The sequence below is a fragment of the Pteropus medius genome, unplaced genomic scaffold, assembly GCF_902729225.1.
Source record: "Pteropus medius unplaced genomic scaffold, Ma_sr-lr_union100, whole genome shotgun sequence".
NCBI lineage: Eukaryota > Metazoa > Chordata > Mammalia > Chiroptera > Pteropodidae > Pteropus > Pteropus medius.
In genome coordinates this window covers 1,036,478-1,059,094 of record NW_024346819.1, presented here as the reverse complement: position 1 = coordinate 1,059,094, position 22,617 = coordinate 1,036,478, and the positions used below count along the sequence as shown (strand labels likewise).

General features: G+C 67.8%; 1 protein-coding gene across 2 annotated transcripts in view; it reads right to left on the bottom strand.

Moving 5' to 3' along the window:
- Positions 1-22,617, bottom strand: part of PACS2 (phosphofurin acidic cluster sorting protein 2) — a 45,997-nt gene that overhangs the window by 10,538 nt on the left and 12,842 nt on the right. For both annotated transcript variants that reach the window (XR_005655814.1, XM_039876591.1), the window contains exons 2-17: positions 13,348-13,435; positions 10,558-10,647; positions 9,381-9,506; positions 8,517-8,679; positions 7,959-8,032; positions 7,627-7,707; positions 6,517-6,576; positions 4,344-4,501; positions 3,394-3,484; positions 3,017-3,088; positions 2,443-2,585; positions 1,855-1,987; positions 1,443-1,547; positions 1,261-1,367; positions 842-996; positions 387-497 (exon numbers count right to left, since the gene is read on the bottom strand). Coding sequence is in view for 1 of the 2 variants with exons in the window: in XM_039876591.1 (XP_039732525.1) it covers positions 387-497; positions 842-996; positions 1,261-1,367; positions 1,443-1,547; positions 1,855-1,987; positions 2,443-2,585; positions 3,017-3,088; positions 3,394-3,484; positions 4,344-4,501; positions 6,517-6,576; positions 7,627-7,707; positions 7,959-8,032; positions 8,517-8,679; positions 9,381-9,506; positions 10,558-10,647; positions 13,348-13,435 (1,757 nt within the window). In the remaining variant the exon portion in view is untranslated. The remainder of the gene's footprint in view (positions 1-386; positions 498-841; positions 997-1,260; positions 1,368-1,442; positions 1,548-1,854; positions 1,988-2,442; positions 2,586-3,016; positions 3,089-3,393; positions 3,485-4,343; positions 4,502-6,516; positions 6,577-7,626; positions 7,708-7,958; positions 8,033-8,516; positions 8,680-9,380; positions 9,507-10,557; positions 10,648-13,347; positions 13,436-22,617) is intronic.

Genomic DNA, 22,617 nt, shown 5'->3' with positions numbered 1-22,617 from the left:
CTGTGAGGGGGGCTAGGCCCTGCTACACGTCCGCTTCCTTGAGGCTGCCCCGCAGCAGTGGCTCTCTTTGGGGCAGCCAATGGGTTCCTGTGCCCGACACCTTCACAGGATCCCAGGCAAGGGCAGCCAGGCCTTCCCCAATGCTGGCAGCACCCCCCGCCCCGGGCCTCAACCCTGCCTCCTGCAGCCCGGACCCCGGACACCGACGGGCTGCATGGCTCGTGGTGGGCAGGGGGACGTGTGCTGCCCGGGCCGACCCAGCCCTGTCTGGGGCCCGTGCCCCAGGCTCTCAGGCGCAGCTGCGAGAGAGGCGTGGGTGGCCGGGGCCACGCTTTGGAAGATGCCCGCCCCTCCCCCGGCGGGCACGGTGCCATGCCGGGCCTCACCAGTGCTCTGGGCCTCCAGCTTGTTGAACAGGTCCCGCCAGGCCAGGTCCTGGAAGAAGTTGTTGTAGCGGTAGTCCACGGAGCCCAGGTACCTGGCCACCGGGTGCGAGCCTGCAGGGGGCGGCAGCGTCAGGTGCGGCCCCCCCTGCCACCCGCACCGGCCTGAGCAGGGCAGACCAGGCGGCAAGGGGTCCTGCGGCGGGGGGGTCTCCCCTGGACCTGCGCTCCCCAGGAGACGGCCGGGTGCACGCGCTGGCAGCAAAACGAACCGTGCAGACCAGAGGCCGAGCGCAGCTCAGCGACAGGGGCATCTGGCCGCCCGACGGGTGCGCAGCCAACCCACCCGCGCTGGCGCCGGCCGGCACGTGCAGGGCCCCGGTGGCGCTCCAGGGGCGGGGCCTCGTCCTCCCCCCTGGGGCCCCTGGGGACGACCCCGGCCTCACTGGGGCGCTCACCCAGCGGGATGACCAGGAAGCGCATGTAGCCCAGCCAGTCGGGGGTCTTGTGGGACAGCTGCTCCACGAACAGCCGCAGCACGGCGCTGAGGTAGTGCTGCGCGCCCGCCACCGCGATCTTCACGGGCGCCGGGGGCTGCGAGTTGCAGTTGCAGCTGTGCTCGCGGGCGGGACGGGGGACAGACGCCTCAGGGAGCCGGCCTGGCCCGGCCGCCCGGGGCTGAGCCCTGCACCCCACCCCCCGACCTCGGGGTGGTCACGACCCGGTGGAGTGGCGGGGCCCCCCGCCTAGGAGAAGGGAGCCTGGGGCTGGTCGGGCGCCCAGAGCCCACCCACAGCGCGGGCCAGAGCCGCGACGAGGCCGGGGCACCGCGAGCCGGGCGCAGACAGGCGGCCACGCCACGCAGAGGGGGACTCACTATCTCTGTATCCGGGAGACGATGGTGCTGAAGGCCGCCTGGACGTCGGCCGCGGAGCAGGTGCACACCACGGGCAGCGTGTGGCGCTGCAGGACGTCCGAGAGGAACTGGGGGCGAGAGCAGACGGTGGGCCTCAGGGCCCCCCACACCCCCCGCCCCGTCGGAAGGACGCCGGCCCCCACCTGCCCCTGCCAGTCGGACGTGTTGACGAGGATGATGTGTTCGGGGAGCTGGTCGTCGGAGACGAGGATGTGGTTCAGCTGGTCGTACACGGTCTTCCTGGGGATCTGCAGACGTGGGGCGTCCACAGACGTGCGGCGTCCACACCAGGGGGCGGGCGTGGTGCCCCTGCCCATGCCCCAGAGTGGCCGCCTGCGCCCGGCAGGGCTCGGCGCTGGACAGCAACCTCCAGGCCAAAGGCTCCGCCGGGCCCTCACCGCCCACAGGGCCGCTCGGGACCGGGGGGCGCATGCACGGCAGGCAGCGTGTTGCCCAGCCCCCCGCCGGCCCCCGCCCAGCCCCGCCCTTCGGCTGCCCGCACGGTGGTCCTGGGCGGCCCTGGTCCTGCCCACCCGCCGGCCTCCCGGGGCCCACCTGCAGCTGGCTCCGCGTGTCCGGGCAGCGCTCGTTGTCCAGGCTGTTGGCACGCTCGTTCTGCGGCCGCGCCGGCTGCCGCTCCTTCAGCGACGTGCTCCGGCCCCGGCGGCCAGCCTGCTTGCCCTCCGACCTGCGGGCCCAGGACAGGCTGGGGCAGGGTGGCTCAGGACAGCCAGTGCTGCTGATGGGCAGCTGGGCCAGGGGCCACACGGAGCCCACGACTCTGCAGCACATGGCAGCAGTGTCCACCCCAGCGCCTGGCCCCATGGCACCCAGCCCGCAGGGTGCCCAGTGCTCTGGAAGCAGACGGCACCTCACAAAGGCACTGGCCCGGGGGGCTCCGGCAGATGGGGCCTGGCCAGGAAAACGTGAGTCATGGCCGACAGGGACTCTCCCCACCCTTGGACGGGCAGCCGCAGCCGCACCTCAGCGCCACGAGACCTGCCAGCATCCAGTGGCCGTGGGGCTGTGGGGGCCACCGTGGGCCTCCAACTGGCCCAGAGACACCAGGACGCCACGCTCCATGATGGGCCCACCCCCCTACAGGCACTGCCCAGCGGACAGCTTCCCCAGGCGGCCTGTCACCTGGTGGAGGGGATGACGAGGGACTCAGTCTTGGTGACACGCCCACTGGGCGGCAGCTTCTCGGTGAACAGGTCCAGCGAGGGTGTCTCCACCTCTGGGCTGTCCTCGGGTGGTGCCGGGGTCTCCCCCGGGGGCGGTGTGCCCTGCCAGGGAGGGAACAGGCTGTGGGGACGTCCATCCTGCCTGGGCCTCCCGAGCACCCAAGGGAGGGACCCCGATCTGGCTGGCAGCATTCAGGCCTCCCGTGGGCTAGCAGCTGCCCACGTGTGGACATGGCTGCAAGGGGCCCCGGGGGACCGGCAGCAGTGCTGTCCCAGGCTGCTTCCTCGAGACCCCGCGAGGCCTGCGAGACCCATGTGGCATTGGGCCTGTCCCCGACAGCACAGCAGGGAACACCTGCTTTCCACTAGGTGACCCAGGGGCCTTGACTGCCCTGTGGGGGGACTAAGGGCCCTCGTGGTGGTTCTGCGCACAGGTCCTGGCGTTCAAGCACGGGACCGGTGTGTCGAGCCCTGGGGGCAGCGCGCACATGGGCCTCTGCCTGGGCAGAGTGAGGGGACCCGTGCCTGCTTACGTGGGCCGAGTCAGAGACACCGTCGCTTGGCTGCTTGGCGCCCAGAGCCCGTGTCTTCTCAGGCATGTCGGCCTGCGGGGCAGATGGGAGTCACACTGCGTTCGAAGCAGCGTCAGGGCCGGCCCACATCCGGGCAGCGGGTGCTGGGCCGAGGGGCGGCCCAGGGACACTGGCCAGGGCTTCCTGGACTATGGGCCCCGGGATGCCCCACAGCAGTCACCCGATGTTGGCAGGCAGACATGGGCCACCCCACAAAGCCAGGAAGCATCAACTTTGCTTTGTCCAGCACCAGCTTGTGAGTGACACCAAGCGACCAAGACAGGAGTGGGGGTGGCGGGCCCTAGGGGGGTGCGGGGCTGCCTGGCCCGGCCGCTCACCGGACTCGGAGGCTCCTTCTGGCTCCGGGTGCTGTGGGTGCTGCCAACCTCCGTCTGCGAGCTGGAGTGTGACAGGCCTTCGAAGTATGGCCTGCACGTGGGGAACGAGGTCAGTCTCCAGGACCCTCTCCACCCGCAGGCATGGCCACTGGGCCTGGCTGGCCCCCACCCTCAAGAATCAGGGCACAGAAGAGGACACCGAGCCCCCTCCCAGCTCCTCTGGCCGCTGAGACCAGCCAGAACCCATGTCACCGAAGCCCCGCCTCTCACAGCCTGAGCTGGGGCAGGGCGGGGTGGCACAGGTGACAGCTCCGCCCCAGGCCTGCAGGGGTGCCGCTGGGGGGGGTGCGTGGGACCCTGGCCAGCTTGTAGGGACGCAGAACACCCTAAACAGCTGAGGGTGCCGCTGGCGAGATCCTGCCAGACCAGGCCAAACGTCCCGCCCGAGCAGACAGGGCCACGTGGAGAGTGGACGGACGGACGGGTTCGAGGGGACGCGGAAGACGGTTCAAGCCGAGCAGGACTCGGGCAGCGTCTAGTGACAAAGCCGCATGGGGATATGAGGCCGCTCTGTGAGGCAGGAGGGTCACGGACCCCAAGGTGGCCAGGCCTCACCCCCAGAACTGGGAACCTCTCTTCCGGACCCCCATCCTCTCCCTGGGGACAGGCACCTGGGACAGGGACACCAAGCCGTTCCCAACGCGCCCATCTCCCTGCCAGACAGAAGTGCTGTGGCCTTGGACTCGCCGGTCCCCTCCTGAGAGGGGCGCCTCGCCCAGCCTCGCCCAGCACCCTGGGTGGGTCTGATCGTGGCCCGTATCGCGGCCTCCGGGGCAGGGCCCCCGACTCGTGCTCCCGAGTGTTCCCCTCCGACAGCGCAGGCCGGGACGCCCTCCGGGAGCCACGTCCAACCCCTGCGCTGGCCCCCCAGCATCCGGGCACACCCTTACCTGAGCTTGGGCTTGGGGGTGCTGAGGACGCTGTCGTCATCCTCCAGGTCGGGGCCACTGTCACTGGGGTTCTCCACGTCCAGGGTATCGTACAGCAGGTCCAGGTCTTCCTCCGCCTCGGGGACATGCTCCGCCGGGTCCTGCTCCGAGTCCAGGACCTGTGGCAGGTCAGACCGTGAGGGCTGGCCCAGGCCGGGGAAGGGGCGACCGCGGGGCAGGCGGGAGGGGCACAGAGCCACCAGGCACTCAGCAGCCGCTATCCAGACACGGGGCGAGCCCCGGGCCCAGTCAGCAGGCACCAGCCCTGGTGTCCCCGCTGGAGAGCACGTCAACACGCAGATGCCTGTCTAGGACAGGCATGGGCCACCACGCGGTCAGGATGTAGAACGCCCTTCTCCCTCACGGTCCCCTCCCCTGCTCCCCAGGCCACCCTGAGGCGACTGTCTCCTGAGCTGGGCCGTTGCCAGAAAGTCACACAGATGCAGCCACGTGACACACAGCCTGTCGGGCTTCTCACTCGGCACCTGGGGCTGAAGGGCTGTCCTGCTACGTTTGCCAACAGCCGAGTCCCCAGCGCTGCCCGGCCAGGCGCCACAGAACGAAGGAGCCCGTGTCCGGCAAAGCTTCTGCGACTGTCCGTCCTTGTGCGGACGTGCTCCCGCCTCTCGTGGGCAAACACCGGCAAGGCGACCGTGTGTTTAACTTTCCAAGGGACTGCCCGCTGCTTTCCACCCCGTCGGCCCACGTCGTGGCCCCCGGCGTCTCGCTGGCTCTGGTTCACGTTTCGCCGACAACTGGAGACACCAGGCATCTCTTCCTGGGCTGACCGGCTGTTTGCACCCTCTGGAGAAAGCGTCCGGTTGGGTTCTCTGCCCGGTGGCTCGGCGTTGGCCTCTGGCGCCGTGCCCGTCCTCTGCACGTTCCGGACGGCGCCCCTTCCCAGCCCGGCACCCGGCACACGCCCTCCCCGTCTGCGGGCGGCCGCTCCGCTTCCTCGACGGTGCTGCGTGGGGCGCAGAAGCGTCCGACCCCGGAGCAGGCCCACTCGCCCGGCCTTCCTCTGCTCGCCTGTGCTTCTGGCGTCGCGTCCGGGAGGCCCCTGGGACTCCAGGTCACAGACGCCAGCTCCTGTGTTCACACCAGAGTCCAGTTTCAAGCCTCGCGTTTAGGTCTTCGATCCATCTCGTGTTGGTTTTCGTGTCGGTGCGGCCAGCTTCGGCCCTTCGCGTGTGGTTACCGAGCTGCTCCATCGCTATTTGCTGAGAAAGCTGTTTCCCCGTGGAACAGCCTCAGCGTCCTCGTCAAAGTCGATCGTCCTCACGTACTCAGGACTCATTTCTGGGGTCAGCCCTGTTCTGACTCACACCGTCTCCCTGAGGTGAGCGGGGAGGGCCCCTGAGCTCGCCAACACTGCTCCCCGGGCTGGCGTGCTTATTCCGGGGCCCCTGCACTTCCCACGCTTGAGGACTAGCCGGCCGGTCCCTGCGAAGAGGCAGCGGGGGATGGCACAGCAATCGTGCCGAACCCGCAGGTGTCTGGGGAGCCCGGGGCCGGGCGGGCATGCCCCCGCCACCGCCGAGGACGCGGCCGTCCTGGGTGTGGACGCACGGCCACGGTCCCCGTGCAGCTCGGCTCTGCCTGCTGCCATGCCCGTGTGCCAGGCACACTGGGACACGTGGGGCTCACACACTTAGGCGCCACCTCTGCCAGGTAAGTCCTGAGCCTGGGGCTAATTTTCCTCTGAGCACATTAAAAAAAAAACAGTATTTTTCTTCCGGTGACGGGACTCATACAAACTCATCGCAACACAAACGCTAACAGCAAGAATTTTAAAAGCACGCGGTGTTGACGGTTGGAGGGCATGTGGCACCTCTGCCCTTCCTGCTGGATTTTGCTGCGAACCTAAAACTGCTCTACAGAGTTGATTCATAAAAAAATACACAACGCAAAACCTGTGGTCACACCCCCAAAGGAGGAACTATGATCTGTGCACCCGGGCGAAGCACAGTGGGTGGTCTCCTGGAGCCTCCACCAGACCAGACCTTCGAGGCATCCCTGGGCGTGGGGATAGGGGCTCAGGGACGGGCTGGTGGAAGTGAGGGATGGGGTTGGGGAGGGGTGCACAGGGACCGGGCAGGGAGGCGCACAGGAACGGGGCAGGTGGCTCACTCACCTCGTCCGACACCTTAAACCTGCGCAGTAGGGCCACCACTTTCTGCTTGAAGTTCTGTTGCTGCAGGACAGTGGACAGCCAGCGTCACACGGCAGCCGCCCCGCGGGAGGGCTGCGTGTTCTCGCGGGGGGCGGGAGGCGCGGCTCAGACGGGGCCCTCGGACGCTTAACCACCACGAGCGTCCTCACGGGTGTTTTGAGCCGCGGCTGGGGTCAGACTCAGAAGCCGACGCGAGGGCCTGGCCCAGGGGACCAGAGAGGCCGGGGGCCACTCCTCGGCTCTCCCAGAAGCCTTGGGGTAAACGCGACCTTCCTGGGTCACTGCCCCCCACAGGACGTGGGGGTGGCACGGGTGGTGGGGACGCGGTAAAGAGCCCAGCCGCGTCTGCTGCCGGTGCCGCCCTGGGCCACTGGCTTCTGAGCCATGGTGGGGGGGGCAGAAGCGGGGAGCCCTCTGAAAGCAGCTCCCCGGAGGCTCGGACAGGAGCCGCCAGGGCCGCGGGGGCTGCTTCGCGGGGCAGACGCTCCCTGTCCGGGGCTGCCGGGGGAGGGGGTGATGGTTTCTGGGCTGTGCCTGCGGCCAGCATCACCAGGGCCCCCCTGGCCACCCACCCAGCATGCTGGCCTGGTCTGGGGCAGTGGCCAGCTCTTAGGGAGCAGCTGTGAGCTGTCCGAGGAGCTCTGGCGCCCAGAGGGAGGCCTCGTGTGACGGGCTGAGGCTTCCGCCTGGAGCATTCCGCCTGGAGAAGCCTGACAGCCCGACCAAGGCCCCTGGGCCACCGTGCCTGGTGGGCTGGAGGCAGAACAGACACCGAGGCCGGCTCTGCACAGGGCACGTCTGGTATGGTGGGGGTGGGACAGCCTCCATCTCTGCTCTTAAAGTGACCTGGGCAGGAAGGCGGCCACCTTGCTTGGTCCGCTGACCTCTGGGACAGTGGCAGTGGCCTGGGGTTGGAACGGGGATGCCCCGCCTGGCTCTAGCTAACAGTGGCCAAGCGCCTCGCGGCCCCACCTCCCGCTGTCTCTAGGGGCAGAGGCGGCGGCTAGGCAAGGCCCAGGGCGGACACCCCACGCCCACCCTCCCCCGTGCTGGCGACGCTGGACCACCGACCCTGGTCATGGACGCCGCCCGCACGGCCGAGCACCGCGGCTTCCGGGGCTTGCCCACGTCGAAGTCGTCCTCGTCCAGGTCCTGCGGGGACACGCGCCTGAGGCCAGCCCCACGGGACAGCTCCTTCCCGGGTGGATCGTGGGGCGGCCCCCCCCAAGGGCTGACAGGGCGGTTTCCCGGAGGACCTGTCGGGAATCGGGGCACCACCTCGGGGCCCGGCTCCCAGCCCCCACCCCGTGCCACCGCTGGTGACGGCAGCTCTGGAGGGTCGCGGGCTGGCCGCTGGGGGCCTCGGCGGAGCCGGCGCAGCCGAGGGGCCCGCCAGGCACTACCTGGCCCTGCGCGGCGTCGTCGCTGGCCTCCTGCTCGGAGGAGAAGCTCTCGTACTCCTCCTCGGAGTAGTTATCTGCGGGGTGAGCACACGGAAGGGGCGGCCCCTCCAGATTCCGACCGGTGTCCCGGCAACGAGGCAGCAACCCGAGGGGCGTGCGCAGGAGGCGGGTGGGGGTGGGGGATGGGGTGCGCAGGAAGGGGGAGGGGGGCAGGGGGTCACCACCGCACGCCCCTCCCCCACGGCGTGCCCCCTGCCGCCCAGCGTGCGGCTCAGCCTGGGCCTCCTGCTGTCACCTCGGGGGACAGTGAGCCCACCCGTGATGCTGGTGACCGCCACACCAAGACCCACGTTCCGGCCCAAGGGGCACCGCGATCGACCCCATGACCTCCGCCTACCAGTGGTGTCATGGCGGCCACGGCAGGGCAGGAACACCCTGTAGCCCCGCCCCCACCACAGCGTGAGGGACCCTCATCCCTCCCCGCGGCTCAGACCCCGGGGGCGGTGGCTGGGAGGTGCTGAGGGGCAGGGAAGTGGGCTCGGCCTCGGCCGCGCTAACCTGTGGACTTGGCCTTGGCGCCGGCCTGCATGGCACTGTCCTCGTGGTCGATGGGCTGGCTGGACAGGGAGAAGACCCAGATCTCGGCCACCTTGGCTGGCGCGTCCTTGACGCTGCTGCACAGGCTCAGCACCTGGCCGCCCTCGGGGGGGCGCTGCATCACCTGGGGGGCGGCACGTTCCAGAGACCACGGGGCGAGAGGACACGGGGGCACCGGCCAGGCGGGCAAACCAGGAGGGTGCACATGGGGCTGTGCTGGGGTCAGTGCTGGGGTCAGTGCCAGGGTCAGTGCCAAGCTCGGCCGCCGGGGATCGGCTGTCGGAGAGGAGGCCACAGCCGGGGGCCCCAACGGCAGTACATCGCGTGCAGGCGGCAGCCCCCAGACACAGCCCCGGGCCACGGACCTGACCGCGTGTCTGAGGACCACGGGCCTGGCCACCCACCTACGGCCCTGCCCAGCCCTGCACCAGGTGGACACCCAGAGCTCCGTGTCCCCGACACCCTGATCTCAGCCCGGGACAGTGAGGGCCTCGAGGCACGAGGGACACCAGGGCTCTGCTGCTCCTCCCCCAGGACCGGAGCTGCTCGGCCTGAGGGCTGCCTCCTCCCGCACCCCGAAACCAGCCGCCCGGCGCCAGGGCCCCCAGCACAGCTGGGGCCTCTGCTCAGTTCTGTGTCGAAACAGCTCCCTCGCTTCCTCCCGGGGGGCTTCAACGTCATGTCACCGAGCCCCCACGCCACGCGCCCGGGTGGCCCCCGTGCCGGCTGCAGCCCTGTCCTGCCAGACCCATCGCACCCACTCGGGCAAAGCCGGCCTCGGCCGAGGGACAGGCGCTGGTGTCCGGGGCCGGCCAGCTGCCTCACCTCGGCCATGCTGATGGCGCCCGCGGCCAGCGTCTTGTAGCCCAGGATGGTCCGGTTCTTGTAGCGTTTCCTCCTCTGCAGCATGATCTGCAGCTTGTTGCCCTCTCTCTTCAGGAAGTGGGGGTACTGCAGGGGAAGGGGCCGCGGCTGCCATCCACGCTGGCCCCCCCGCGGCGGCCCCCGTGTACCCAGGGCCTGGGGTCGCCCCGCAGAGCCCCCAGAGGCCCGGCCCTCATCAGGTCACCGCGGCCCGTCCACGCTGAAGTGCTGGTGGCGGGCGTGCGGTGTGCGGAGGGTGCTGGGCGAGGCCTCTGGCTGTGTGCCCCGAGGGGCCCGCGGCACCGGGGCCGGCCAGGTCGCCTGCGTGGGGTGCGGCAGGGGTTCTGACGACTGCGGAGCTCGTGTGCGTGACGCACACAGCCACCAGCTCCTGGCGAAGTTCACGCGCGAACTCTGATTTCTGAGGTGGGGCGACGGGACCGACCTGCACCTGGGCAGACGCGGTCACACACCTGTGCTCGCTGCTTCCCGCTCACGGACCCACACGCTCAAAGACAGCGAACTGCACGCTTTGCAAACCCCACTCCAAGAAGAAAAACCAACACCAACCCCAGACGCGCTGTGCTGGGCGGCAGGGCCGGGGTCAGAGTGCCCGCCACGGCCCGGTCCGGCCCTGGGGCAGCCCCGCACGAGGGCGGGGGGGGCAGACAGAGAGGGCAGGGCTGTCCTGTCCTGGACGTCACCGGATCACAGCCGCCTCTCACGCTTACGGTGAGAAAGCAGCTTTAACGGATCGGGACTCGACACAGTGTAACGCTCAGAGCGTGAGTCAGGCAAGAAAGGTCGCCAGCTCCGGCATCGGTTTTCACCATGAAGAGAAACGAGGCCTTTGGGTCGGCGTGGGGCCAACCTGGGCTCTGGACGGAGAACTCCGGGGGAGCTCTGTTTCATTCTGGGGGGTGCGTCCTGGTCTAAACTGAGGCACGGTCGCCACCAGCACACCCCAAACTACCCCACCGGGGTCTGAATGTACAAAGCGAGTGTCCATGCAGCCCGTGGACGACGTGCCTCAAACGGGCGACACGCGTTTGCGGCCTCACGGCCTCCCTTTACCACAGGGATGGCACGAGAAACGACCGGGCAGCCGCGGCTACGTGGGGCTGGAGACGGGGCCCACCTGCAGCGAGAAGGTCAGGGCCAGGTCGGTCTCCACTTGTCCACTGGGGGGCAGCACGATCTCGTGGGACCGCAGGATGCGCTTGGAGCCCTGGGGGAGGAGGACAGTGTCTTGCTCAAGAAGGCGTCGTCAGGCGGCCACAGTGGGACGTCCTCACCTCAGCGCCCTCCAAACTCAGGAGGAGCGGCCGCGGCCGAGGGGGCACCAGCTCCCCAGGGCGGGGCGGGGATGTTTGTCCAGAGGCCCTGAAATGCCCACGTCCTTCGAGCTGCAGGCCCTGCTCCAGACGTCCGCCCAAGAACCGAGAGCAGAGGAGGGGACGGTCACTGTGGGCTCAGTGACATGCCGCACACCCCTGGGAAGCGCGGTGCGCTCCAGGCCGGGCGTCCCTGGCCACCCCGCAGACCACCACCGTCGCAAGGGCAGGGATCAGCGGACATCGGCCGAAACCCACGCGCACGCGGGAACCAACAAGCTGGGCGTTCCTGAGCCTCGGGTCAGGAGGGGCCGTCACCACCTCAACGCCAGGACATGGACCGCTTGCCCAGCCCCGGCCTCACACCGAAACGCACACCACGTGGTCACAGATGTGCGTTACGGCCCTTTCACACAGGGCCGTCCCACTTGGGGGCCTCGGAGCCCTTGTGCCAATGCAGGAGGCCGGGCAGGACACCGGGACCCCATGCCCGTGGGCCCCAGGAGGGGTCAGGGGACAGGTGGCTGCAGGGGCAGGGAGAGGCGAGGCTGGGGAGGGGTGACTCCTGGGGCTTTGACCAAGACAAGGGTGCAGAGATGGGGGAGGGTCCAGGACCAAGCCGGAGCCATGAGCGGTGCGGGCGTGTGAGCTGAAGGGCAGGGGTGCGGGGGCGCTGACCACAGGTGTGGGGCTGGCCCGCATGGCAGTGTGATGAGGCTGCTGGACAGCCTGCTGCCAGAGCCCAGTGCACGGTGCCAGCTGCCGGCCCTGGACCACGTCTACACCGGGGCCTCAGTGCCCCAGCAACGCCTGGCCCAGGATGCAGCGACGCAGCACAGCAGGGGTGTGGGCGGCCCCTCCCCGCCAGCCTCCTGCACCCCTCCCCCCCCCGCTTTCCCAGAGCAGGTGCCCCGTGGGGTCGGGGCTCCCCACGCCCTGGCCGCTCTCTTTTGTCCCTCATAGCTGTTTCCCCAAATTCCTAGGACCTCTGAGCCCACCTTGGAGCTGCCTCTCGCAGGACCTGCACTGAGGGCCACCGACTCGAGTGACCACACAGACTCGAGTGACCACACAGAGTCCAGTCACCACAGACTCCAGGCAACACACAGACTCGAGTCACTGGCAAAGGCCAGTGCGTTTGCTCGCTCTGGGAATTCAGATGTAAGGGCCTCAGCTCGGGTGGGGACTGAGGGAACAGGAGTTAAGCCAAGGACAGAGGAGGCACATGGTGGGATGGCCTGGCCGTGGGCTGTCCTCCAGCACTGCCTGGCCCCTGGGACGCAGGTGCAGAGCAGGCGGATGGCAGGTGACCCGGACAGGAGAGGGCGCCCAGGGAGCAGCAGCAAGGACCTGAGCATCACAGGGCCCAGTGCTGGGGGGACGCCGTCCTTGGGGTGGGGGTGGGGAGCAGGCAGCCAGTTGCTGGGGACTCTCGGAGGCAAGCTGGACAGGCAGCGTGGTTCCCAGGGCCCGGGCCTGACCCCGGAGGTTGCCTCAGTAATGAGGGGTCCCAAAGACGGGCAGCTGGAGGAAGGGCGTCCAGGAACGAGGCCAGAGGGTGGGTCGGTCAGTGGTGTCAGAGGTCAACAGCCCCAGATTCAGAAGCCAGGGACGGGTCCACTCCCATCTCGTTCCGAAGACCGGCCGAGACCGTGACCCCAGCCCAGCCCGGAGCCATCGTGAGGCGCCTCCCCGCAGCCAGGCTCAAGGCCTCGCACCCCTGTTCTAACGCTGAGACAGTGTCTTTGGCGAGGAAAAGCGTTTCTTAGAACTTTATTTAAAAGAGCAACATTTTTGCGGGGGAAGCAACTGACTGGAAAAATGAGGCGGCCCAATGCCACCTCGCCCTCAATCCCAGCTACGAGGTGAGCCCGGCTTGGCGGGCCCAGGGCCTGGAGCAGTTCCTGCAGGCCCAGCCAGGTGACCCACGGGCTGCTCCCGACTTCCGCCCTCTGCCCTCCGCCTGTGGGGCTGACAGGGGTCCTACAAGGATAGGCCCGGACAATCCCAGGTTTGGAGGAGCCCATGAGTGGTGCTGGGGGGCACAGGGAGAGGCAGAGCCCACACACGGCCTTGCGCCTGCCAGGGATGCTGTGAAGGGCACAGGACACGCCCCCTGGGCAGCGCCCATGCTGGGGAGCAGACCTGGGACCCAGTGGCCCCCACGAGGCTCACAGGGCCCTGTTCTCCTCAGCTGGGGCAGTGTGGAGGGCGGGCCCTCCTGCAGCAGCGGCTCGTTCCAACCAGACGGAAGAGCCTGTGAGGCTGGGGGTTCACAGCCCGGGATGAGGGGACGGGCTGGCGGGTGGGTGATGGTGGCAGGGGCAGGGCACAGGAAAGGCCCACCTGCGGGCAAGCTCAGCCCCTCTGAACGCAGGGCTGCTGCCCCTCAGGACAGGACTGCGCCCACAGGGTTCCAGCCGGCCAGGGTACAAGGGCCGGCTCCGGCCAGCTGCCAGAGGCTCCCCCGCGCCCTGGACAGAGCCCCACCCCTGCACAGCGAACGGTCTGGCTGCTGCTGGGGTCGTGTCCTCCCGTGTCCCGGGCAGCTGGGTGTCCTGCACGGCCCCAGGACGGTGGCGAGGGACCCTCACCTGCATCTTCACGGCGACCACCACCGAGATGAGCCCCTTCTCCAGCTCCTGGAAAACCACCAGCTTCTTCAAGGTCAGGCTGCACAACCTGTGAGGGGTGGACTTGGCTCAGCGGCAACCACACCCTCCCACGCTGGACCATGGCCCTCCACACCCCTCCTCCAGGCTCAGGGTCACTCCTGTAGACTGACCGTCACATCTCCCAGGAGCCCTGGCCCAGGCTCAGCCAGGCTGGGGGCCAGAGAGGTTCAGCAGGCGGGGTCCCCTCTCAATGGTGGAGGGTCTGTGCACAGGTAGGGGAAGGGTGGGCAGACCAGCAATGCCCCTGGGAACCAAGGAGCCAGTGCCCCAGCTTTAAGGACAGAGGCCCCGCCCCTCTCGGCCGCCCCTCCTGCTGGTGGGAGCTGTCCTCCACCCTTCACCCCCGCCCTTCTGCTCTGAGCCACACAAAGCCACCTGGAGGCCACGCCCACAGTGTCTGCACGTCCCAGGACTGCGTGGGCGGAGGTCTGACCTTTCTGCAGCTGCTGGCACAGCATCTGCACTGCGGGACTCACTGCCGCCACTCCTGCCCCCTGCTGGGTCCTCGCCTCGAGGTGGCACGCGGCCTGGTGCCCACACAGCCCGCCAAGGCGCCAGGACGAGGAGCCGGCCAGGGTGCAGCCCGGTGTCTGCCGGCCAGGGCCCAGGCTGCAGGCCTCGCTCGCGCTCCCGGGAGCTGGCTCGCTTGTCCATTGGATGTCAGAGGGCCTGTTCACAGGAACATGGCTACGTGAGGGTGACTGTACAACCGAAGTGCCACCGCCCTCCAGGGCAGGCTCCAGCGCCCAGACCACACCCTGCCATCTGCGCAGGGGTCCCGTCGGGACGTGCAGGGCTTCCGTGCCTGCCTGAGCTGTCCCTCGGTCCTCTGCACGCGCCCACACCCCAAGCAGCAGGACAGTCTCCGGACATGGCCGGGCCGCGGGCATCGCTGCCCACTGGCATCAAGGGGCCACGCTCTCCTGCCCATGTGTGAGCACGCAGACATGGTGGGCCCTGCCAGCTGGCCTCTGTCTGCAACCGGCTGGCTGGGAGCCACAGGTGAGGCAGGGGAGCTCGGGCACGGACACGGGGCCTCGGAAAGTCACGGTCACCACATGCAAAGCGGAGACCCGCACTGCTGAGTTTTCCTAGAGCCTGTGTCTGCAGCTGCTCGCCCTCAGGAGTCACAGGGCCACGCTGATGGCCAAAGTCGTCCACACCTTCCCTGAGCCCACACGGCAAGCCACCGCCCCGTCCAGCCCTCAACACCAAGCCACTGTCTCCCTGCCCTGCATGCCGGGGCAGCCAGCCTCTGTGCCCTGCGGCCCCCGGAGCACTCAGACTGGCCAGTCCCGAGCTGCTTCCCTGGCCCTGCCGTGCCCTTCCCACCCCCAAAAAGCTCTGGCCCGGCCTGCCCCTCACTCCCTCTGCCCCAGCCGACCCGCCCGTACGTCCCCGTGCGTCCCCGTGGCCAGCATGCTGTGCCCTGCCGCCCGACCCTAGGACACTGTCAGTGACATTCAAGTTTTCTTCAGTGGCACTGACCGCTCTGCTCCCCATCCTGGTTCGTCTTTGACGTCCGCCTGTCACGCAGAGGCACTCTGGCGCCACCTCCGTGACGACGGCATCGCCTGCACCCCACGGACCCAGAGGAGCCAGGACACCGGCTGGGGGGCTGCCCCAGGCAGCGAGACCCCCTCTGACACGGGCGGCCCCAGGTGCGGGGCGGAGGCCCGTGCCCGCAGCCGCGTGTGACAGGCACACGTACACGCAAGCACACGCGCGCTCATGCATACGCACGCGCGCACACGCACACGTACGCACGCACACGCGCGTGAGCACGTGCGGCGCCGAGCGCAGCGTCACGTGGCCCCGCCCCTCCACGCACCGGCCGCATGGAGCCCTCGGGCGCCACGTCGCGAGCAAATCAACCGCAGGGAGAAAGACGGACCCGAGGAGCCGACGGGGACCAGAACCCGCCCCGGCCGCGGCCCCGGACGCGTTCGCAGAACCAAGTCACGTCAAGGGTGTTCTCTGCCCAAAACGCGGTTCGCTAGAAGGGGGCTGGGGGACGCCCACGGCCTGGGACACTCAGCAGCGCACCCCGAAACCACCCATAGGCCGAAGTGGCAGTCTCGACGGAAATCAGAAAGCCCTTGTGGGGGGCGGAGGGCGGGGACTGGGGCCGCCGGTGGGGGCGGGGCCGGGGGCGCCGAGCGCATGCGCCGGAGAAGGCAGGCAGCGGGCCCCGGAAGACGGCGGGAAGGCGGGGCACGTCCACCCAAGTGAAGACAGAAAGACGATGGGGGAAATTGCCCCAAACGCTGGTTCTTTGCAGAGACAGATAAGATGGTAAAACCTCCAGCCAGACAAAGCAAAAAAGAAAGAGGGAAAACATGGCCAACACCAGAAATAAGAGAAGGGCTGTCACCCCAGAGCTCCCGCGCGAGCGGACGGAGGGACCCGAGGGCCTGGACGAGTGCGCCAAGCCCTCGAAAGGCACAAGCCGCCCAGAGGCAGCGGGACGAGCAGACCATCCGAACGGTTAACGATTAGATGGAATTACTGGCCCCCTTGAAGGGGAAGCTGCAGCACATCTGACCAGACACCAAAGAAGAAGCAACGCCAATGCCACGTGAGATCCCCCAGAACACAGAGAGGAGGGGGCACTTCTCAGCTCATTTCACGAGTTGGCGATGACCTGACACCAACGCCAGGATGAAAACAGCACAAAGAGAAAAGTAAATGCCAATGTCCGTTTGCAAACATAGATTTTAAAGCTTCAACCAAACACGAGCAAACTGAACTCGGGCAGATAGAAAGGGAATGGTGAGTGGGGCCTGCCCGGGCTTGCACGGCTGGTCAGCCCTGGAGAGCCAGCCAGCACGGTGGCCCTGGAGGACAGGAGCCACCGGGCCCCTCGGCCGGTCCAGACCTTCAGGCGAAGCTCAATATCCGTGTGTGATTAAAGACCCTCAGTGAACCAGGAGTGGACGGGGACCCCTCTCGCTGACAGTGCGTGTCCGAAGGCCCCCGGCTGGCGTCGCCCGGCACAGCGAGGGACAGAACTATCCCCTACAACACGGAACAAGGCAAAGCCCTGCCACCACTCCTCCGGCCGCCCCGTGCAGCATGACAAGGAAAGGAAGTGCAGGCCAACGGTCGGAAGCGGGGGGAATGCCGCCCCCCGTCTGCAGACAGCATGGGCGTCCACGCGGAAGTCCCGGGGATGTAGGAAAAGTGGGAACAGGCGCCTGGAACCAGCGAGCTCCGCAAGGCAGCACGACCCAAGTGCCACATGAAATGCAGCCGCAGTCCTGCACACCAGCAACGAGCCACTGGAAGCCCCTTTCCAAAAACCTCCATTCACAGCGGCTCCAAAACAAACAAAAATGCCTAAATCTAACAAAACCGACGCAGGGCGTGCGCGCTGGGAACCGCCACGAGCTGGCGCGAGGGGCCGGGGCGCCTCCGACGCGGAGCCCGCAGACGTGGCGCGGCCCGAGGAAGCCACAGCGAGCCTCGTCCGTGCACAGCAGTTTCCTGATTTCGAAATGGACGTGGAAAGACACAGGAAGCAGGACAATCAAAATAACTGGAAAGAGAACGAGGCGCGTTGGGGCCGTCGCCGCCGGGCACGGAGGCTGCGGACCCACCGTGAGCGTGGCCGGCGTGCTGCCGACGAAAGGGGCGGCAGACGGACTGACGGAGCAGAGCAAAAAACTGACGAATTGGCTTCATCCCAGCTTAAAACTCTGCTCTGTGAAAAACGCCGCTGAGAGTGAGAAGATGAGCCGAGAGCCGGAGAAGATGTTTGCAAATCACATATTTGACGAGGGGTTTTATCCAGAGTAGATACAGGACTCCCAAAGTCAACAGCGTGAAAGCCAACAACCCAACGAAAAACGGGCAAAAGATGAGAACAGCCGTGTCACCAAAGGCGCGGGCCGCGTGCAGGCGTCCGGGGAGCGCAGCTTACGGCCACACGGCGTCGGCCCACACACCGACCGCAGGCGGAAACAACACACGCAACCCTGATGCCTGCGGCCAGGCTGGGTGTCCTGAGCGGGGACGCACGGTGTCCGCGGCCAACCTGGTGCCTTGCAGACAAGGTAGCTGCTGTTCCTGCTGGGCGCCACCCGGCGGCGGGCCAGAAGCCCCCAGCACCCGCGCACTCGCACGCTGGCCCGCTGACGCAGGTGCCGGGGAGCCAGTGGGCAGGTGGCGCCCGTGCTGCTGGCCATTCATGTGCCACTGTCGTGGGCCCGAGCAGGACGGAGAGCCCTCTGCGGAGGGGGCTGGTCTGGTCTGGGTGGACTGTCCCAGCGGTGACAGGAATTGGATCCGAGCGGCCGACAGCACAGCCCGGTGGAACTTCACTGAGTTGCACAAAGCAATTTTTTAAAAGCTGCGAAAGCCACGAGCCCTACAGGACGCGTCAGTGCAGAAACGGGGGGCCTCCCTTGCCTCCTGCTTCGAAAGAGCCAGTTACAAATGCCCCTTGGCGCTGATCTGGGGGTGGGGGCTAAGATCTCAAGCTCTGACTTCTGAGGGTTTCTCAACCCCTATTTCTATTAGTTTCCATTCCTTACAGTTTGGCGAGGGGTGCGTCTAGTGCTCGCTGTCCGCGGCATGGAGCCGGCTCTGGCCAGGAGCCCAGTGCACTGACCTCCGACGCGTCCTGGTCACGGGAACTCAGGCTAAGGGCGGCGGGAGCCGGAGCTCCTCCTGGCCGCCTCCCGCGTGCTCGCCGAGGCCCTGCGGGGGCCCACGTGCGCCTGAATGGCTTCTCGGGCAGGTCACCCAGGGCTGTGGGTGCCACAGCCACCGCATCGTCCTCCTTTTGTACTCTAAGATGTGCCCAAGCTGAGGCCGTTTGTACAAACAACGTGGAAAGCATGAAAAGGATCATCTGTGGACGGACAGAGCCACGTCAGCGGAGCAAAGCCATCTGCTTTTATCCAAGGCTGGTTCTGAAACAAAGGCCTGAGGGCTGGGTCCCCGATGGCCAAGGACGAGTCTTACACTTGGCCCTCGAGGGCATCACAGGCAAGGACGCCAAACACCCGCAAGCCGTGGCTCGTCGCCGGCCCGCGGCAGCCGTCGCATGAAATGCTGCAAGCAGGGGGGGAGCCACGCGCATTCCAGCACGCCAGGGAGAGACGCGGCCCTGGACAGGAGGGGCCCAGCGCGCGCACGCCGAGGGCCACCCTGCCCTCCCCCCCCGCTCCGTACAGGGGCGGGAAGCTCCAGAGGGACGGCTCTGCTTCGTTTGCTGAAACAGCACGAGGCCAGGAAGATTGGAGCGACGCCACCACACACACCTGCCAGCAAGGATGAAGACACGGTCTCCGCGTTGCCCTCCCGTCTCTCTGAAGACGACCGGAGCCGCAGAAGGCCGTGTGCACCCACCCCCACCCCCAGCCCGCTGCCCCCGAGGGGCCTCCCTCCAGACTAGCAGCTGTCCCCACACTCCGTGTCCCCGCCCTCCAGGGGTAGCTGGGTGCTGTTCGGCTTCCCAGACAGACCTCGGTCCTGTCTCAAGGAGAGCTGGGCCGGGCCCTGAGCAGCTCCAGGGTGGAGCCGGAGCAGAGGTGACACGCATCACGTCCCCCTGGCTGCAATGGCGAGGCCTGGGCCGCCACGCACTGAGGACGGCAGAGCCGCCAGCCTCGGCCCGCGGTCACGGGAGGTAGCGGCTGCACACGCGGCGGCCAGCGGGCGCACTCTCCCTCCGGTGTGCGTGTGTGGCGGGCCGTCCTGCTCCCCGAGTCCCACGCTGGGCCATTCCGTGCGGCCTTCTGCAGCCCTCGGCACCAGCATCTCACTTCTTCCAGAGCCGGCGACACTGGGTCACATGGCAAACGGCGGCCCCTGCCGGCCGCACAGTCCTCAGGGCAGTTCGCACTTCCTCCACCCGACTGAGGGCCGCCCAGGCTGTTCCCAGTGATGGGTACCACACCCGGCCCCCTTACCCAGGGACACGGCCTGGGACCCTCCGTGAACGCCTGAGGCCGCGGGCAGGCAGCACCCAAGTCTGTCTACCCTGCTTTTTCCTTTGCCATGGAGGTCAGACAGTTTAATGACGGCGACAACAGTGACTGGAACCACGCGTTGTGACAGAGGCTCCGTGACCGCGGCTCCGCACCACCTCCGCACTCCTGGGGCAGCCACGGCCCGTCCGCTGCCAGCGCGTGCTCCTGCGCCCCCGGCCACCGCCAGCATAGTCAGGGCGGCGTGAACGCGAGCCCGCGGCACCGACCGCCCATCCGGTCCCCAAGTGGCTCTCCTGTGACTGCTGGCTGGCGGCAGGCAGTGTGGGGACGCAGATGGAGGGGCGCCGCATCCCGGCGGCATGCACGAGAGTCGCCACGCTCCTCGGGAAGGCGTGATTTACACCGAGCCATCGTGTTTCTGGAATTGCTCACTTCGTGTTTTCGGACCTCTGCCGGCCGCGGGCAGCTGAAACGTACGAACGTGCTGTGGGCCGCATCCCCCCGGCCGTGGGCGCTGGCTGTGGCGTCGCCTGGCAGAGTGGGGCTGCTGGCCTGGGCCCCAGGCCCTGGAGCCCATCGAGACCCTGATGTGCTGTGGGGCCCGCACATCACTGTCAGCACCCTTGGGCGCCAGCACAAGCGCCACGGCCGGCGGCTTCCACGGCGGTCACCTCTCAAGGTTCTGAGGCCGACGTCCACGTGGGGAGCCAGCAGGATGGGTGTCTTCCGGTCTAAGAGGGATGTTCCAGGCCCTGCCCCGCCCCTGCACGCACGTGGCGGTCTGTGTCCGAACAGCCACCTCTTGGAAGGACACCAGTCGTACTGGGTGAGGGCCACCCTGGCAGCCTCGTTTTAACTCGACCACTGCTGTAAAGGCTCCAGCTCCAAATGCAGTCCCATTCTGAGGTGCCAGGAAAGTTGGGGGCTCAACGTGTGACTCTGGGGGACACATTCAGCCCACAACACACCAACACTTCAACAAACAGAATTGTTGGATCTGGGCACCCAACGAGTGTGACCCCCCTGTGGCTTCATTTTGTAGGGGGCGGTGCTACCATCCAGGCACTGGCCACGAGCACTTCTTGCGGACAGCCCGTCCGTGTCCTGCTGGGGTGACATGTCTCATCGTCTGGATGTAGCCGTCGGCTCAGGTACACTGCGGTGCCACCTCCCAGCTGCAGCCGCCGTGTGACTGGGTCTCCGAAGCGTTTGCACGGTTCCATGCACGTCCTCTGAGGCCCGCGCCCCGGACACCACATTCTGCAGTCCCACCTCCCAGCTCCCAGCTGTCGGTGCCCCCCACCTAGAGCCCTGCGGGGTGTGAGCAGCGGCCTGATTCTAATTTCCTGCCCCAAACCTGTCACTCAGGAGGCAGCCTCTCCTCGCCGGCGAGGCGCCTCTCGGGGGCCGCCCGGGCTGACTGCCGGGCACCTGGGTCCCGCCGGTCAGTGTCTCTGCTTCTGCCGGTTTCGGTTTCCATCGGGGCGACTCCTGCAAATGCGCATCTCCCCGGGCAAGCACGTCATCCTCCTGGTCACTCGCGGGCTTCACGCAGCTTCGGAGCACCCGCCCGGCACCCGCCCGGCACCCGCCTCCTGGCTCGGGGGCGGGACGCGTCTCCTGGGAGCCCGGTGCTTGCCTTGGTGCGTGGCCCCCTCTCCCAGCGTGTGGCTGTGAAAAGCTAGGACAGCAGCCACCGCGGTGCGAAGCAGACGGCGCGCACCCCGGGGGGAGCCCGGCTGCGCCATGTGCCCTGACCCCTCACACCCGCAGGGCTCCTGGTCTGCGTCTCGCTTAGGGCGTTCACGTGCCGCCCTGGCGTCTTCACGGTCCTGCCGCCTTCAGACACGGACAGCTTCGCCCCCTTTTAACCTCCTCCCACTCGCTGGAACACCCCGCGAGCGACAGGGCTGGTCTCCTGGAGACGGGGCGAGGCGCACCAGAGAAGCATCCGGCGGTGTCCGGGGGCGAGGGGAGCTTGCGTGCCGCGGTCTCCTCCGGCTGCTGCCTCCCCGAGCCAGTTACTGAGCAACACGCACCTCACCCCACTTGGCAAGTTCCCCTCCTCACTGGCAGCGTCCACACTGGTCTCCACGCGCCTCCAGCCCCGGCTGCCACTCCAGTCCTCTGTCCCCGTGACCACACGCCTGACCTCTCGCCCCTGACACTCACACATAAATGAGGCATTTCGGTTCCCAGTGTCGACACCGTCACCCTGGCGTGGGGCGTCGGCTCCGCAGGGCGCTCGCCTCCTTCGGAACAGCAGCCCCTGGGCCGGCCTAGCGCCCCAATTCACAGGACCCCCACCACAGACGTGCTCCTGGGGCCCACTGGCCCTCCCCGGCCACCTTCTGGCTCCGGCCTGGCCCTGGTTCCCCCTCATCCACATGAACCCAGGGGGAGCTGCTGGTCACTCTGCCGGGCATGGGCGCACATCCAAGACCGCGTTCTGTCTCTCCTGGCCTGTCTGTGCCTGATGGCCTTGTCGGGGTAGCTGGCCGCCTCACCTACGCGGGGGTGGCACAGCGCACCTCGCCTCTCCACGGCTCACATGCCGCCCTCGCTAGGGGAGGAGCCGCTATCGGGGTCACCCACGTGGTGCTCTCAGGCAGGAAGGCGGGTCTCTGGCTCCTGCCGTCAGGAAGAGCTGCGGCTACTGGACTGCTGCAAACACTAAGGGACGTGGGTACAGCCACGCGTCCCCAAGAACTTGCAAAGCAGGGACTGGGGATGCCTGCAGGAAGTCAGCCGTGAGGGCAGCAGAGCTGCACAGGTGCCCACAGCCCAGGACAACCGGATACCCTGGGCTGGGCTGTCATCTGGCTGAAGGCAGGTGTGACTACCTCAGAGCCACCTCCTGCCACCAGGTGGGCCCCCGGCAGACTGGCGGTCCAGCTGGCCCCCTCACCATCCCCCACTGGCCACGGGGAGGAGCTCCTGCACCAGGCGCCACCCGTCCAGCCCAGAGGGCAGGTGGCCTCCTGTGGACCTGCCCCCACCCAAATGCTGCGGGGGCCCCAGGTCCAGGCTGTGGGCAGGAGAGCTGGCCTGGGCACTGGACAGAGGCTGACAGTGTGTGGTGGGGGCAGAGCCTGGAGGAAGGGGAGGTGCTGGCAGGGGCACAGGCGGGCAGGGAGGATGGGTTGGCACCACGGAGCAGGCGGTTCCAGGGCTGGCCATGTACACCCAGAGGCCGACCTGACCAATGTACTCGTAGGGGAAGCATGGGGGTGCCTGGGGGCACGGGGTC